Raw genomic sequence first — 16,517 nt, forward strand, 5'->3', positions numbered from 1 at the left:
TTAGGGAGAGGTGTGACTGGCTTGGGAGGGGCCCAAATGCCCCCCCCCAGTCCCTGCTCTGGCAGGAAACTGGACAATGGAAAGGGGAGTGACCACTCCCCTGTCCATCACCACCCCAGTGGTGGTGCTCAGAGCTCCTCCAGAGGGTCTCTGGGTTTTGCCATCTGGGATTCAATGTTGGTAGGGACCTCTGGAAGCATCTGAGTGGCGAGGTCAGGCAGGTGACATCAGACCCCCCCGATAGGTGCTTACCTGGCTAGGTGACTAATCCCCCTTCCGGGGCTATTTAGGGTCTCTCTCTCTTGGGTGGGTCCTCTGATTCGGCTTGCAAGATTCCATCAGGATTTCCTCTGCAACCATCACTTCGACTTCTGGTATCCAGAACTGCGACTGACCCCTCCAGGATCCGACAATTTGCCTCCTTCTGCAACATTTCCAGAGGCTGTGCATCCACTGAGGGTGGCATGTCTTCAATTTGCACTCCCTTGGAGTGAATGAGTCACTCCCCTGCATTCACAGACACCTGCTGCAACGACGACCGTTGACGAGGGGATCTCCCCCTCATCTTGGGCTGCGTGGATTCTGCATCATGGGTAGTGGTCCGGAGTAGTCCTCTTGGTCCTTTCTGCCAGCTGTTCAACTTTGGTGGAGGTAAGCCCTTGCCTTCCAACGCAGGACAGTACCCCCGAGCACCGCGTCCCTTGCAGCTGCCAAGGCTTGTTTGCATCTCCTCCAAGGGATCTTCAGGCGACGTGTAGCTCCAGTCCCCAGCACTCCTTCCTGTGACGCACAGCCCTCTGCATGGTTCTCCTGCACTGTGGGATCCCTTTCTGTAGTGCTGCGTGGGCTCCTCCTGCGACTGTGTCTCTGTCCTGCGGGACTCCTGTGGGTGCTGCCTCCACTCCTGTGGGCTCTCTGTGTCACCGAGGGACCCTTCTAACAGCCTCCTGGGTTGAGTCTTCCTGGGTCTTGCTGGTCCCTTAAGCACCACTTTTCCACTAAACGCGAGTTTGCCTTTGCCAAGGCTTGTTGGTGGAATTCCTACACCAACGCCCGTCTGCAATCTTCCATCCAGCGTGGGACATCTTCTGCATCCATCAGGAACTCTTCTTCGGCTGCAGTGCTGACCTGATCATCACATCAACCAACTCCTGCAAGTACAGCAAGGTGGGTAGTAGCTCCTACTCCTCTTGGACCCTACTGTGACTTTTGGACTTGGTACCCTCTCTCCACAGGTCTTCCTCTCCAGGAATCCACTGCTGGTTTCCTACTGTCTTTTCAGAGTGTCTTCTTTTCTTCCTTTTGGGCTGTTCAGGGAAATTCTAGTGATTTACTCTTGGTTTCCTGGTCGCTGGGGTACTGTGTTACTTACCTCTGTGGTTTTCTAGTACTCCCAGCTCCCCTCTACACATTCCACTTACCTAGGTGGGAGTCCTGTATTCGTATTCAATTTTTTTAGTATATGATTTGGGTTCCACCTAGGGTCACTATTGTCGAACTACATTTGCACTGTTTCCTAACCTTTTCTATGCCTATTGCTGTTTTCTAGTGTATATAATTGGTGTATTACTGACCTCCTATTGGAGGGTTGCTTGCCCCTCTAGTACTGAGTGGTATTGTGTGACCAAAAATAAAGCAACTTTATTTTTGTACAACTGAGTGTTTTCTTTCATGTGTGTAAGTGCTGTGTGACTACAGTGGTTTTGCATGAGCTTTGCATGTCTCCTAGATAAGCCTTGGTTGCTCGTCCACAGCTATCTTTAGAGAGCCTGGCTTCTAGACATTGCCTACACTTCATTAAGGGGGGGGATATCTGGACCTGGTGTACCTTAGGTACCCCCCACACACCAGGCCAGCTTCCTACAGGTCCCAAAGGGTCTTTGATCATAAAGATTTACAGGAGTCACAGGTAGCCTGATCTGGGAAGAGACAAAGATTATACACCACGTGTTGGTCAGTGTATGGAAATTTTAAGTGGCACTTCGGGCAAACAAGAGAAAACAATCTAACAAAGGAGTTGATGACTATGCGCACTATCACCGAGAGGAGGAGTCACTCAATCCTGTGACTCGGGACACCACTTCGAAGAAAAACAACTTGCACCACTCCGGACCCAACAATAGATAGCAGGAGTAAGCAGAGCATGTGTATCAACAGCCACACATGCCATCAAACAGTTGAGGACCATGCTGAGGTCCCATTGAGACATGATGAAGGGGGTAGGTGGGAACATGTGTTGCAGGCTTTTAAGGAATCTAGCCACAACACATGACTTAAAGAGAAGGTTGGTCCGGTATTCACAAGAATGCAGAGATGGTGGACAGGTAACTCCTAACTGTGCCTAAAGCAGAGCTCTGCTGGGCCAAAGGCAATGCAAACAAGAGAACTTGTGAGAGAGGTGCCAACAGGGTCAACGTTGTGGAAAGAACACCATGGCACACATTTTTCCTAACAACAGGTGTATACCGACTTGGTGAAAGGATGCCTGGCTGCCAGAATATCACAAACTTCGCACGGTAGGTCGAAAGCAGTCAATGCTCAATCTACAAGCATACAGGTGGAGGGTGCACAGGTTCGGGTGCAGAACCCTGCCCTGCTGCTGTGACAAAAGATCCTCCCAAAAAGACAGCCTTAGTGGGGGAATCGATGGTCATGCTTAACAGCTCGGGACACCAGACTCTCCGCGCCCAATCCAGAGCCACATGAATGACTTGGGCCCAGTTGTTCCTAATCTTCTTATGAACTCTGGGCAGAAGTACAGTAAAGGCGTGCAGGAGGTCGGAGCTCCACTCGAGATGAGTCTCTGAGCGAGAGTCTCCTTCGAAACTCTAGAGCCCAGAACTGCTGACATTGACCTTTGTTGGTAGTGGTGAACAGATTAAACCAAGGCTCTCCCCACTGCTGATAGAGACCTTGCACCACCTTCAGGTAGAAACAGCATTTGTGATCTGCTTAGCTGAGCTTGTACACTCTGGTTTTCAGAGGTTCTGGCAGGTACTGCACCACCAAGGAAATCCCCCGGACTTTAAAGCAATGTCCAGAGACGCAGAGCTTCTTGACACAAGGTCCACGATCCCACCCCGTCCTGTTTGTTGCAGTACCATACGGCGATGATGTTGTCTGAACACCTGCACTAGCCTTCCCTTGACAGAGGGAAGAAAGGCTTTCAATGCTAGTCGGATTGTCCAGAACTCCAGCAAGTTGATGTGGAACCTGGATCCTCCCAGAGTTCTCTGATCTCCACCTCTTCCAGATGGCCACCACAGCCCAGGAGTGATGCATTTGTCACCACTGTTAGCTTTGGTTGGGGAAGGGAGAGCGGTCTGCCACTGACTCCAATCGCAGTTTGTTAGCCAACCCGGCAGGTCTTTTGCGGTTTCCTACAAGATCTCGACAATGCCAGAGATATTCCCCTGATGCTGCGCCCACTAGGCTTTCAAAGCCCACAGCACAGTCCGCATATGCGCACAAGCATGTGTCACCAACAGGATGCAGGAGGCCAGGATACCAAACAGCCGCAGAATAAGTCCCACTGAAATCCAGGATAGAGGATTAAACAATGGTATTATAGCCTGAATATCTTGGACTCTCCACTCAGGAGGATAGGCTCGAAATTGCACCGTGCCTAGAACAGCTTCGATGTTAGTTGGGTCTGACTTCAACATGATGATAGTGAATCCCAGAAAGTGCACAGGAGGTTCACAGAGTATAAGGGTCAGTGACAAATGCGTGGGGCGAACCTGCATTAAGCAGTCAGTCATTGAGGTAGGGGAAAACTGAAATCCCCAACCTCAGCAGAGGAGCTGCGACCGCCGCCATCACCTTAGTGAAAACCAGAGGGGCGCGGGTAAGGTTGAAAGGTAACACAGCAAACTGAAAGAGTTCATGGCCCACTGTGAAGGGCAGAGCGGGTCTGTGGGCCAGCAGGACTGGGATGTGGAAATATGCGTTCTGCACGTTCAGCACTACTATCCAGTTACTCGGATCTAGGGCAGAAAAAACTCTGATAAGCGTGAGCCTTCTGAATTTCTCCTTAAGAAAAGGTTGAGAATGCGTAGATCCAGGATAAGATGATGTCCTACGTCCTTCTTTGGCACCAGAAAGTAGCAGGAACAACAACTGCAACCTACTTCTGATACACGCAACCTCTCTATGGCTCTCTTGGGGGCAGACTGACCTGACAGCTGGTTCCCTGTCCCACAAGGTCTCTGGGACCTATGCCTTTTGACACGAAAAGGCTGGGAAGCCTGCTGGCAGTGATAGCTGGAAAGGTACCGGTGAGGTTAGAGACCCCTTCCGTAGCCACGAAAGGCAGCTTGGGGTTGTTGAGGGGCCATAGACCACTGCAAGGACCGTGACCGTACCCTACTGGCTTCAGCACCGATTCCGACTTGTCTCCAAAGACCCATCTAAGAGCCTGTCCATGAGGAAAGCCTGGACATCCCCCTGAAAAACCAGATGCTCTCACCCAGGCATGGCCCAGACCTCCTCCAGGACCATAGGCAGCTCTTGCACAACCGAATCCCCACCTCTGTCTTGTTTGCCACTGAGGGTAGGATTAGGTCCAGGACCTCAACTGCCTTGCACACCACCACTACAAAAGAGGCTCACTCCACACTAGCCACAGTGGAGGGGAAGCCAGGCCAGTGCCGGGTGAGGTGTCCAAGCCATTGGGCTCAGCCAGTTCCTCATACCAGATGTCTTCTTCAACCGGGTCTTTTCCATGATGGTCCATGTACCCCTCCCAAACGTCTCCCTCACCAAGTCCATCTATCAAATAAGGGACTGGCTCTACCGCAGGAATTATGTCTTCAAGTTGTGCCGGATGCTGCTTCAGAGGATGCCCATTCGGCTTTGTGTTGGAGTTAGGAATGACGATGGGGATGGCCCCACTTAGGGGCATCAGTAATGAAGCAGGTGCAGAGGAAGGTCTTGGTCTCATCAGCGGTTCTGCTTAGGGTCCAGCAAGGGACTGGACCCGTGTTGAGGACAAACCAGCCTGCGTAGTCCCAGTTGGGGCCCCTCCCATGGGGCACAAAGGCACTCCAGAAGTCTAAGCCGCCCAAAGATGAGGCACATAGCCTCATAAAACTCTTATTTGGGTGGGAGTCGCTCGAGCAAAATTGGGAAGTGAGGAGCGGACCAAACCTCAGGCCCAACAAACTTGTGGAGACCGAAGTGCTGATGCTACCTCGTCTCGTCTGATGATTTCAACAGACACAAGGAAGTCAAAGACTGCTTGGACTTCTTGTGCTCGTAGAATTCATTTGACTGCCACAATGACTTTGAAAGCAATGAAGAACATCAGGACGGGCTCTGTGAACAGTCCTGGGACATCCGACATGAACGGGACCTCAAGCGTCACAAAGTCGACTCACATTGGGTGGCAAGGAGCTTGAGTGTTCGCTCCCTGAGCTCCTTTGGATGCATGGCGCAGCAGTCCTCACATGCCTTGGGAGTTGTGTCCCAGCTCTACTTACCACAAACAAATCAAGTGAGAGTCTATCACAGATATCTGCCTCGGACAGGACCAATATGGTTTGAAACCAGCTGGTTCCTTGAGTAACATCCTCACACTAGGAGATAAAATCTCAGAAACGTCCACAAAAAGTTGTAAAATACCAGTCAAAAAGTGAATGGGGGTAGCTGAAGCCAGATCAGCACTATATGGCACAAAAAGGAAAGAACTGATGTCAGCGCACCGAGGTGGCGCTTATATAGGTAAAGCACATTGTTTCCGGCACAAACGATGCAGAGCTGAACGAAAGGGTACTGCTTGAAAATCTTCAGGATCCAGTCTGAAGCTTGGGATATTCAAAGGTAAGGAATCTGTGGCTAGAAGGCTCTATCAGATTTCAAACTCAAAGCACCTAGAAAAGTGTCTGAGGAAAGAAAGAAAGGATGGCCAAATAGTGTAAAATGTAGAGCTAGATCTACAGAGAAACAAGAGGTGTGCACCTGCTTCAGGTCCAAATGACTGTACAAATCTGGACTGTATGCCTTGTAGCCCACAACACTGAAGCAAGGTACAACAAATGGCAAGTCAGTCTTATAAAGGCAGACCACCAGTAACCAACTGCTGTTTTGGATAGACCACATGACATCCTACTCCTCCAAGAACCCGAGCAGCTGAGTAACTAGAAAGGTCAAGTACTTCATGGTGTCATGCACCCCACATCAGGACTGGACTGGATGGATTTTGGTGGAAGGTGGAACTCCGCAAGGGCCAGTATTTTGGCTGCATCTTGGGTTTCAGAGTAGACTCTACAAGAGCTTTTCCACAGACGGCTTGCCTCTTGTTGACTGCGTGGTGCTCTCCTTAACAGTCACCTGCCATGTGCACAAGCTGGAAGACATGTCAGGAGAGAGGACTATGTCAGACTGGAAATGCAACAGACCCAGTCAATGAAGAGTTGGTGAAAGTCTCCAAAGCGGCAATTGACTTTGGGATGCAGAAGTAGTGTGTCAGGATAGTGACATTGAGGCACACAAAAGTTTAAACAGCCATAAAAGTAGTTTCTGGTCCCAGAACTGAAAAGAGCCAGGACACAGGAGTGAAATGTTTTGCTGTCAAAGGGTAAATTCATTACTTTGTACGTGGAGGCACGCTAATTGCATACAGTTTATTTGCATACAGATATACAGGGCAGACAGAGCCATTCATAGATCTTGCTGTGGTTCCTATCAATACTTTATTAACCTCCTATTGTTGAAAAGCTGCCTCCTTGCCATCTCAAAGTCAAAGTAATTCATCTGCAACACTGGAGGGAAGACAAGGAAAATGTTCTCAATTAGGTTATGACAAACACAGCTAAATTATATGCTAAGAATAAGGCATAAGTTCTGGTAACAGTCTACCTTGATTTTACTGTGCATTAGAATCCCTATGCAAAATGGAAAATGAACAGAGATGAAGACATTTACCTTAATGCAAAGTGACAGTCACTATGGAAGAGGGTCATGAACAGTGTCCAATGACAATACATGGTTCCTCATTGTGCATTTTGGACTGGCATTAAAAGATTTTAAAGTGAGGTTTATTCCAGGTAATATTGGATTATACCTTTAAGGAACACAACAGCTTAAGCAAAAGGTTGCACTGGAGCAGACGTGTCAAATCTGATGAAAAGGAGGCAGAGGTCAACACACCTTAAGACATCATAGAACTGGAATGTCTGCTAGGATGCAAAGGCCTGTGTTAAAACTTAGACTCAGGAGAATCAAGATGTGTCCATTTTCTACTTCTTAGGAGGCAAAGGTCGGGACATCTTTGTTCAATCTTAAACAAATTCCTCTTAGAAGGAACAGAAGCAAGAAAGGACCTAGTGAATGCATTCAGGCTGTCTTAAGAAGCCAGATCTTCAAGAAGTTGGTTAAAGAATATAATGAAAATGTCACTTACCCAGTGTACATCTGTTCGGGGCATTAGTCGCTGCAGATTCACATGTTTAGCACAGTCCGCTGCCTGGTGTTGGGCTCGGAGTATTACAAGTTGTTTTTCTTCGAAGAAGTCTTTTTTGGTCACGGGACCGAAGGACTCCTCCCTCTTCGGCTCCATTGCGCCTGGGCGTCGACTCCATCTTAGATTGTTTTCCCCGCAGAGGGTGAGGCTGGAGTTGTTTGCTATAAATAGTGCCCATGCAATGGAGTGAATACGTATGTACATAAAAAGTTTATAATAATTATTTACAAATGTACAAATGTTTAAGATTTAAGATTTACTTCTAAACGGCTACAGGCTTCCCGGGGAGGCGGGAGGGCACATGTGAATCTGCAGCGACTAATGCCACGAACAGATGTACACTGGGTAAGTGACATTTTCAGTTCGATGGCATATGTTGCTGCAGATACACATGTTTAGCATAGACTATAAAGCAGTTACCTCCCCTAAAAGCGGTGGTTTAGCCTGTAGGAGTTGAAGTAGTTTGGAATAATGTTCTTAGTACAGCTTGGCCCACTGTAGCTTGTTGTGCATTTAGTACATCTACACAGTAGTGTTTAGTAAATGTATGAGGCGTAGACCAGGTTGCAGCCTTACATATTTCGCTCATAGGAATGTTTCCTAGAAAGGCCATTGTAGCACCTTTCTTTCTGGTTGAGTGTGCCTTTGGTGTAATAGGCAATTCTCTCTTGGCTTTAAGATAGCATGTTTGAATACATCTGACTATCCATCTAGCAATGCCTTGTTTAGAGATTGGATTTCCTATGTGTGGTTTTTGAAAAGCTATGAACAGTTGTTTTGTTTTCCTGATTAGCTTTGTTCTGTCAATGTAGTACATTAGTGCTCCTTTGATGTCTAATGTATGTAGTGCCCTTTCAGCCACGGAATCTGGCTGTGGGAAGAACACTGGTAATTCTACTGTTTGATTTAAATGGAATGGTGAGATTACTTTTGGTAGAAATTTTGGATTTGTTCTTAGAATTATTTTATTTTTGTGTATTTGAATAAATGGTTCTTGTATGGTAAATGCCTGTATTTCACTTACTCTTCTGAGGGATGTGATTGCAATGAGAAATGCGACTTTCCACGTTAGATATTGCATTTCACAGGAATGCATGGGTTCAAAAGGTGGACCCATGAGTCTTGTTAAGACGATGTTAAGGTTCCATGAAGGAACTGGTGGTGTTCTTGGTGGTATAATTTTTTTTAGCCCTTCCATGAATGCTTTAATAACTGGTATTCTAAATAGAGACGATGAATGAGTAGTTTGTAGGTAAGCAGATATTGCTGCGAGGTGTATCTTTATAGATGAAAAAGCGAGGTTTGCTTTTTGCAAATGTAGTAAGTATCCCACTATGTCCTTTGTAGAGGCATGCAATGGTTGGATTTGATTGGTATGGCAGTAGCAAACAAATCTTTTCCACTTAGATGCATAGCAGTGTCTAGTGGAAGCTTTTCTAGCTTGTTTTATGACCTCCATACATTCTTGTGTGAGGTCTAAGTGTCCGAATTCTAGGATTTCAGGAGCCAAATTGCTAGATTCAATGATGCTGGGTTTGGATGCCTGATCTGTTGTTTGTGTTGTGTTAACAGATCCGGTCTGTTGGGTAGTTTGACATGCGGTACTAGTGAAAGGTCTAGTAGAGTTGTATACCAAGGTTGTCTTGCCCATGTGGGTGCTATCAGTATGAGTTTGAGTTGGTTTTGACTCAATTTGTTTACTAGATATGGAAGGAGAGGGAGAGGGGGAAAAGCGTATGCAAATATCCTTGACCAACTCATCCATAGAGCATTGCCTTGTGATTCGTGGTGTGGGTACCTGGATGCGAAGTTTTGGCATTTTGCGTTTTCTTTTGTTGCGAATAAATCTATCTGGGGTGTTCCCCAAATTTGAAAGTAATTCTTCAGAACTTGGGGGTGAATTTACCATTCGTGGACTTGTTGGTGATCTCGCAAAAGGTTGTCTGCTAGTTGGTTTTGGATCCCTGGAATAAATTGTGCTATTAGGCGAATGTGGTTGTGAATCGCCCACTGCCATATTTTTTGTGTTAGGAGACACAATTGTGTTGAGTGTGTTCCTCCTTGTTTGTTTAAATAATACATTGTTGTCATGTTGTCTGTTTTGACAAGAATGTATTTGTGTGTTATTATGGGTTGAAAGGCTTTTAACGCTAGAAATACTGCTAACAGTTCTAGGTAATTTATATGAAATTTTGTTTGGTGTACGTCCCATTGTCCTTGAATGCTGTGGTGATTGAGGTGTGCTCCCCACCCTGTCATGGAAGCATCTGTTGTTATAACGTATTGAGGCACTGGGTCCTGAAATGTCCGCCCTTTGTTTAAATTGTTGCTGTTCCACCATAGAAGCGAGAGGTATGTTTGGCGGTCTACCAACACCAGATCTAGAAGATGACCCTGTGCTTGTGACCATTGCGATGCTAGGCACTGTTGTAAGGGTCGCATGTGTAGTCTTGCGTTTGGGACAATGGCTATGCATGATGACATCATGCCTAGAAGTTTTAGCACAAATTTTGCTTGTATCTTTTGGTTTGGAAACATAGCACTTATTACCTTGTGGAATGCTTGAACTCTTTGTGGACTTGGAGTGGCAATTCCTTTTGATGTGTTGATGGTTGCCCCTAGATATTGTTGTGTCCGACACGGTTCGAGGTGTGACTTTGTATAGTTGATGGAGAAACCCAGTTTGTGAAGGGTTTGTATGACATATGTGGTGTTGTTTGTGCACTTTCTTACTGTGTTGGTCTTGATTAGCCAATCGTCTAGGTAAGGAAACACATGTATTTGTTGTCTCCTGATATGTGCTGCTACTACTGCTAGACATTTTGTGAATACTCTTGGTGCAGTTGTTATTCCGAATGGCAACACCTTGAATTGGTAATGTATTCCTTTGAATACGAACCTTAGGTACTTTCTGTGAGAAGGGTGTATCGGTATATGAAAGTACGCATCTTTTAGGTCTAATGTGGTCATGTAATCTTGCTGTTTGAGCAGTGGAATGATGTCTTGTAGTGTGACCATATGAAAGTGGTCCGATATGATGTAGGTATTTAGTGTCCTGAGATCTAATATTGGTCTTAATGTTTTGTCTTTTTTTGGAATTAGAAAGTACAGGGAGTAAACTCCTGTGTTTTTTTGTTGTACTGGTACTATCTCTATTGCATCCTTTTGCAGTAGTGCTTGAACTTCTAGTCCTAAAAGTTCTAAATGTTGTGGTGACATTTTGCGTGTTTTTGGAGGGATGTTTGGTGGGAATTTGTGGAATTCTATGCAATAGCCATGTTGGATTATTGCTAATACCCAATTGTCTGTTGTAATCTGCTGCCAAGATTGGTAGAATTGGCTTACTCTTCCCCCCACTGGTGTTGAGTGAAGGGGTTGTGGGACTTGAAAGTCACTGTTTAGGTGGAGGTGTTTTTGGAGTCTGGAATCTTCCCCTACTCCTTGGGAATTGACCCCCTCTATATCCCCTGAAACCTCCCCTTTGGAATGAACCCTGATATGGTGTGGTTCTTGTTTGTTGGCTGGTGGTGTCTGTGGGTTGGCCACGAAACCCCCCTCTAAATGGAGTTTTTCTAAAAGAGCCTCTGCTCTGCGGGGAGTAGAGTGCGCCCATGGCTTTGGCCGTGTCTGTGTCCTTTTTAAGTTTTTCAATGGCTGTGTCCACTTCAGGGCCAAAAAGTTGTTTCTCGTTGAAGGGCATATTAAGGACAGCCTGCTGGATTTCAGGTTTGAACCCTGAAGTGCGGAGCCAAGCGGGTCTCCTTATGGTGACAGCAGTGTTGACTGTTCTCGCTGCAGTATCGGCTGCGTCCATTGAAGAGCGGATTTGATTGTTTGAGATCGTTTGTCCCTCTTCAACTATTTGCTGCGCCCTTTTTTGGTATTCCTGGGGAAGATGGTCTATGAGAAGTTGCATCTCATCCCAGTGTGCGCGGTCATATCGGGCTAGCAGCGCTTGAGAATTTGCGATGCGCCACTGGTTGGCTGCCTGTTATGCTACTCTTTTTCCTGCCGCATCAAATTTTCGGCTTTCTTTGTCCGGAGGTGGGGCGTCGCCAGATGTATGGGAATTTGCTCTTTTGCGAGCTGCCCCTACTACTACGGAGTCAGGTGGTAACTGCGAAGTAATAAACACTGGGTCTGTGGGTGGTGGTTTGTATTTCCTATCCACCCTTGGGGTGATGGCTCTTGATTTTACGGGCTCTTCAAAAATTTGTTTTGCGTGCCGTAACATCCCTGGTAGCATTGGGAGACATTGATATTGGCTATGTGTAGTCGAGAGGGTGTTAAATAAAACATCATCCTCTATAGGATCGGAATGCAGTTGGACATTGTGGAATTCTGCTGCCCTAGCCACCAGTTGCGAGTATGAGGTACTGTCCTCCGGCGGTGACGGCTTTGTGGGGTATGAATCGGGATCATTGTCCGGCACTGGGGTGTCATATAGGTTCCAAGCGTCTTGATCCTGATTATCTTGACTTATAGTAGTTTGCGCTGGTGAGTGCATTTGTGGCGGTGTTTGTGCCGGCGATTCCTGTTGTGGTGGAGAGGGCGGAGGCGTGACTTTTTTAACCACTTTGGCTTGTGGTTGTGCGTCATCCTTGAGAAATCCGATCCTTCTTTTTCTCATTATTGGGGGAAGGGTTGATATCTTCCCTGTGTCTTGTTGGATGTACAGTCTCTTTTGTGTGTAGTCTGATTCTACACTTTGGAGCTCTTGTCCAAATCTGTGCATCTGGCCACTTATTCCTTGTTCCTCTGTGTAGGAAGGAGGTGTGGAACTTTTCGGCGCCGAGAGAGAATCTTTTTTCGGCTTCGGTACAGACAGAATTTTTGTGGCTTTCGGCAGTGTGTCTCGGTGCCGATGTTTTTCGGTGCCGGCATCTTGTTTTTGCTTCTCGGAGCCGCTATCTCGGCTCCGAGGTTGCTCCATGGCGGTCCCTCGACCGGAGTCGGGTGTCTTCGCTATGGGCGTGCCCTTTTTCGGCGCCTTCGATGGCTCGCCGGTTTTATGGGTCGAGCCATGGCCTGTTGGCAGTGGCGTCCCCTGGGCTTTTGTTTTTTCGATGGTTTTTGTTTTCGACGTCTTACTCACTGTTTGTTGTTGTTGTTCGACGTCGGAGTCTCCGGATTCTGAGTCCGGAACCGAGAATGTTTCCTCTTCGTCGTCGAAACGTTGTTTTGTCGGCGTGGACGCCATTTGTAGACACCTGGCTCTTCGGTCCCGGAGTGTTTTTCTGGACCGGAAGGCTCGACAGGCCTCACAGGTATCCTCCTTGTGCTCGGGGGACAAGCACAAGTTACAGACCAAGTGCTGATCTGTATAAGGATACTTACTGTGACATTTTGGGCAGAAACGGAACGGGGTCCGTTCCATCGGCTTCGATGTCGCACGCGGTCGGGCCGACCAGGCCCCGATGGGGGATCGAAGCTACCCCAAAGTCTTCCGATGATCGGTGTCGATGTACCTAACTATCCCGATACCGAACGGAACAATACCGACGCTTTCTTCCGAGATTCTGACTAACTTTCCGAACCGAAACACGGAGCGAAAAGGAATACGTCCGAACCCGACAGCGGAAAAAAACAATCTAAGATGGAGTCGACGCCCATGCGCAATGGAGCCGAAGAGGGAGGAGTCCTTCGGTCCCGTGACCAAAAAAAGACTTCTTCGAAGAAAAACAACTTGTAATACTCCGAGCCCAACACCAGGAAGCGGACTGTGCTAAACATGTGTATCTGCAGCAACATATGCCATCAAACATATAATTACCACTTTAGTTAGTTTTACACTTCTGCAGGCGACATCAGAGAAGGAAGGTAGAAACAGAGTCAGGCACAGGTAGCTAGAAAGGTGCTCTAGAACCAGTATCAATCATGCCAATACACAAGTGGTCCCTGCCAAACTGGATGGAGGAGGCTGAAGAGCCTGGTCAAAGAAATGCAGACTGCCATCCAAGCATGGAGAAGAATCTAAATGTTCAGGAGAAAGTGAAGTAAATGGGTTATGCCGTCACTCACTAGGGTACAAAACAGTTCATTTTGTACTTAAAGACAAAAAGGTTCAAAATCAATCTAAAATCATAAACCTTTTGGGCTTGTCACAAGATGTACCAGTCTCCAATACCTTGTAATTTCACATGAAACTGCCGGTGTGTAATGAGTACTAGACTCTGAAATTACTGCTACCAAAACCAGGATCTCCCAAAGCAAGTTCTAGGATGCTTAGTGTCCACCTCTCCCTAGCTCATTACATACATTGTTTCCAGTCCTTTACTTTTGCATGATGGACTACTGCATTTTGGGAGTTGTAATCGTATTTTGAATCCACTGAACTAATCAGACCAGCACCTGAAACCAGTAATCTACAGATGAAAATGTTAGGACTGGGGAAGTGTCTGTTGGTGATGCGTAGTTAGGCGGTCATCTTTTATGAAAATCTCTAAGGATTTCCATTTGGAGACCTTGCTCTCCACCTCTGAGGTGCACTTTAAAGACAACTAGAGCTTGATGGATTTTTTACAAGATTGTTGGTGGAGCACATGCAGTCCTAGGCAACCCTTGTACCAAGCTCAACTTCTATATTGAAAGCTTTTACAAAGGATCACCAACTTCTTCAGACGATTTGGCTTTTAGAACCTGATCTAGACCGGGATGCCATGACTCAGTTATGTGCAGTGTCATGGCATGGGGAGCCCTTTGCTTTAACTGAGAAAGATAAATATAAGCATGTATGTCCAGAAGAACTCTCATCTTAAACAAGTACTGAGAACTCTGGACAGGCCACACTGCACTCCCATACCTATAACTTTATTTTCTCCTATAAAGTCAAAGATGCTCCTGGAGCCTTCACTCTGACCAGAAACCTCCGATAAGCCCAGCAAAGAAGTTGCAGGAACTCCACAGATGCAGATCCCCTAAGCAGGAAACTCATGCTTTAAGAGAGTGCGCCACTAAGAATGTTGTTATATCCAAAGTACTCTCCAACCCCCCTTGTGAACTGAATGAACGACAGAGGTAAACGAAATTATTTAGGTAACTAGCAATGAAAACATATAAACATGACCCTTTTAGAAAGGGAAAGCTAAAACACTACTGCACTACTCAAAAAGATAGAATCGAAAGAGAAGCCAGTTCCTATGTCCTGCCAAATAGGTATAACAGGACATGAGTGTGTTGGAAATGCACGGATAGAGGCAGAGGTCATGAGCACAGAAGAATACTCAAGAATGGAGGACGTTAAAACCGTTCAAGTGACCACATTCTTTTAGGGAACGTTTAACGGTCCTGCCTGGAACCATGCAACTGACCAACTCAAAGGTTGTGGAAAACAAAAGCAAAACATAGCCAAATTAAATAATTAAACTATACTCGTTATTTCCACAGTATGGGATTATGTACTATTGTGAAACTTAAAATAGCCATACACTTCATTCTTTACCATCGTGTGCTGTATTTATTTTTACTGTAAACATTAGTATAAAAAAATATCTTACCAGATAAACATGTCATCAGGCCTAATGCAAGCATAGCACCTGCCAAAACGGTCAAACGATTATAACGCATTGCCATGATAGCAGCAATAAAGAAAGTCTTATCTCCAAGTTCCGAAACAATGATGACGGATATAGCAGCCACAAATGCATGGATAAACCCCAGGTTATCTGCGTTCGGAGTGTCTTCAACTTCATGATGCACTGGAGGATGCAGGGTGGGCACTTTCTAAGGAAAAAAAGGTTCACACATTTTAGTCCACGGAGAAGAGAGAAAACGTATGAAGCACAATTATTATACAGCACATCGAGAGGTAGAGGACGGTTTTAATGTTCACTCAGTTCGTACACTGAAAAACTTTTGTGTACCTACCTGCCTTCAGTGAAGCAGTGTAGCATTTGTATGGCGCTTTACTACTTCTAGCAAGTAGAGCTGGCAACTACTCGGTTTGTCGAGCATGGCTGGGAAAATACTTATTTCAAGTGTGATCTATGGGGAAATTATTATAGTGCTGCGGGCGAACCTCGTAGATGTGCTTCAAGTATGCTGCAACAAACCTATTGCTGCGTTTACACATGTCGTGAGGAAGGAAAGTGTCGGACATAGAGCAGACAGACCACATGATGCTACCGTGTCACATTATATCAGCTCTTTCCGGTCTCCCGGTGGAAGACATGAGCCGCAAATCCATGCAGAGAGCGTTTTTCCAGCTACTGTGTAGATGGGAGGCTGTGCAAAGCTCATGTCCATCCCGGGTTTTACAACCTCATCAAGACATCAGGACCCCTTCTCCCCCCCCCGATGAGAGGTTTATCAAAGGAGGCAGGTCTGACACTCACATTTCCAAACATATACCGCACTTTGACTTTGTAAGAACCTACCCTATTGTGTTCGGGGGTAAGGGTGGGATTGTAGCAGAGTCTAAGGGATGACATGTCTCAATGCAATCAACCAACACCATTCTTACATGGACCGGAGGAGTCCACACTGGGGCAGGCATGCTAGACCCAGGAAGTTAATAAATCCAGTCTTACATAATTTTATGGGGTCATCTCACCTTGTGCTATTTGCCATTGGTGCCCAAAGCCTAAAGCACTGACTGACCATGTTCCTCGTATAGCGCCACACAGTACTTTCCTCCTGGCCAATTGTTGATCACTGGCCGCCCATAATCTTGATATTAACCTTCTTTTGAATGAATTGAAACCTACTGTTCTCTTTCTCATGGAGACCTAGCTTCATGAGGGATCTACACCCGATGTAGCTCTAGCTTTGCCTAAAGGCTACTTGATAATTAGGTTAGATAGAGCCAATGCAAAGTGGTGAGGGGATTGGAGGGGGGCTGGGGAGGAGGTTTAATTGCCATCATTTTTAGAGAATCAGTTAAGGGTATTTCCCGTCTTCTTCAACTGCCTGACAGTGGGTGTATGGCTTTCTCTATCTCATTACATTCTCAATGTAGTTTTTCAGGGGCCCTAGTATATCGCCCCCCAGGCCCAGTGCAACATTTCTTACAATTATTCCCTGAGCAGGTCTTTAAACTATTTTGGAGTAAGCCCAA

General features: G+C 46.4%; 1 protein-coding gene across 2 annotated transcripts in view; it reads right to left on the reverse strand.

Moving 5' to 3' along the window:
• TMEM165 (transmembrane protein 165) overlaps positions 1-16,517 on the reverse strand; it is a 157,925-nt gene that overhangs the window by 92,201 nt on the left and 49,207 nt on the right. For both annotated transcript variants that reach the window (XM_069201112.1, XM_069201107.1), the window contains exon 2: positions 14,959-15,184. In XM_069201112.1, coding sequence (XP_069057213.1) covers positions 14,959-15,184 — 226 coding nt within the window. The remainder of the gene's footprint in view (positions 1-14,958; positions 15,185-16,517) is intronic.

This window comes from Pleurodeles waltl, chromosome 1_2 (assembly GCF_031143425.1).
Source record: "Pleurodeles waltl isolate 20211129_DDA chromosome 1_2, aPleWal1.hap1.20221129, whole genome shotgun sequence".
Classification (NCBI taxonomy): Eukaryota; Metazoa; Chordata; class Amphibia; order Caudata; family Salamandridae; genus Pleurodeles; species Pleurodeles waltl.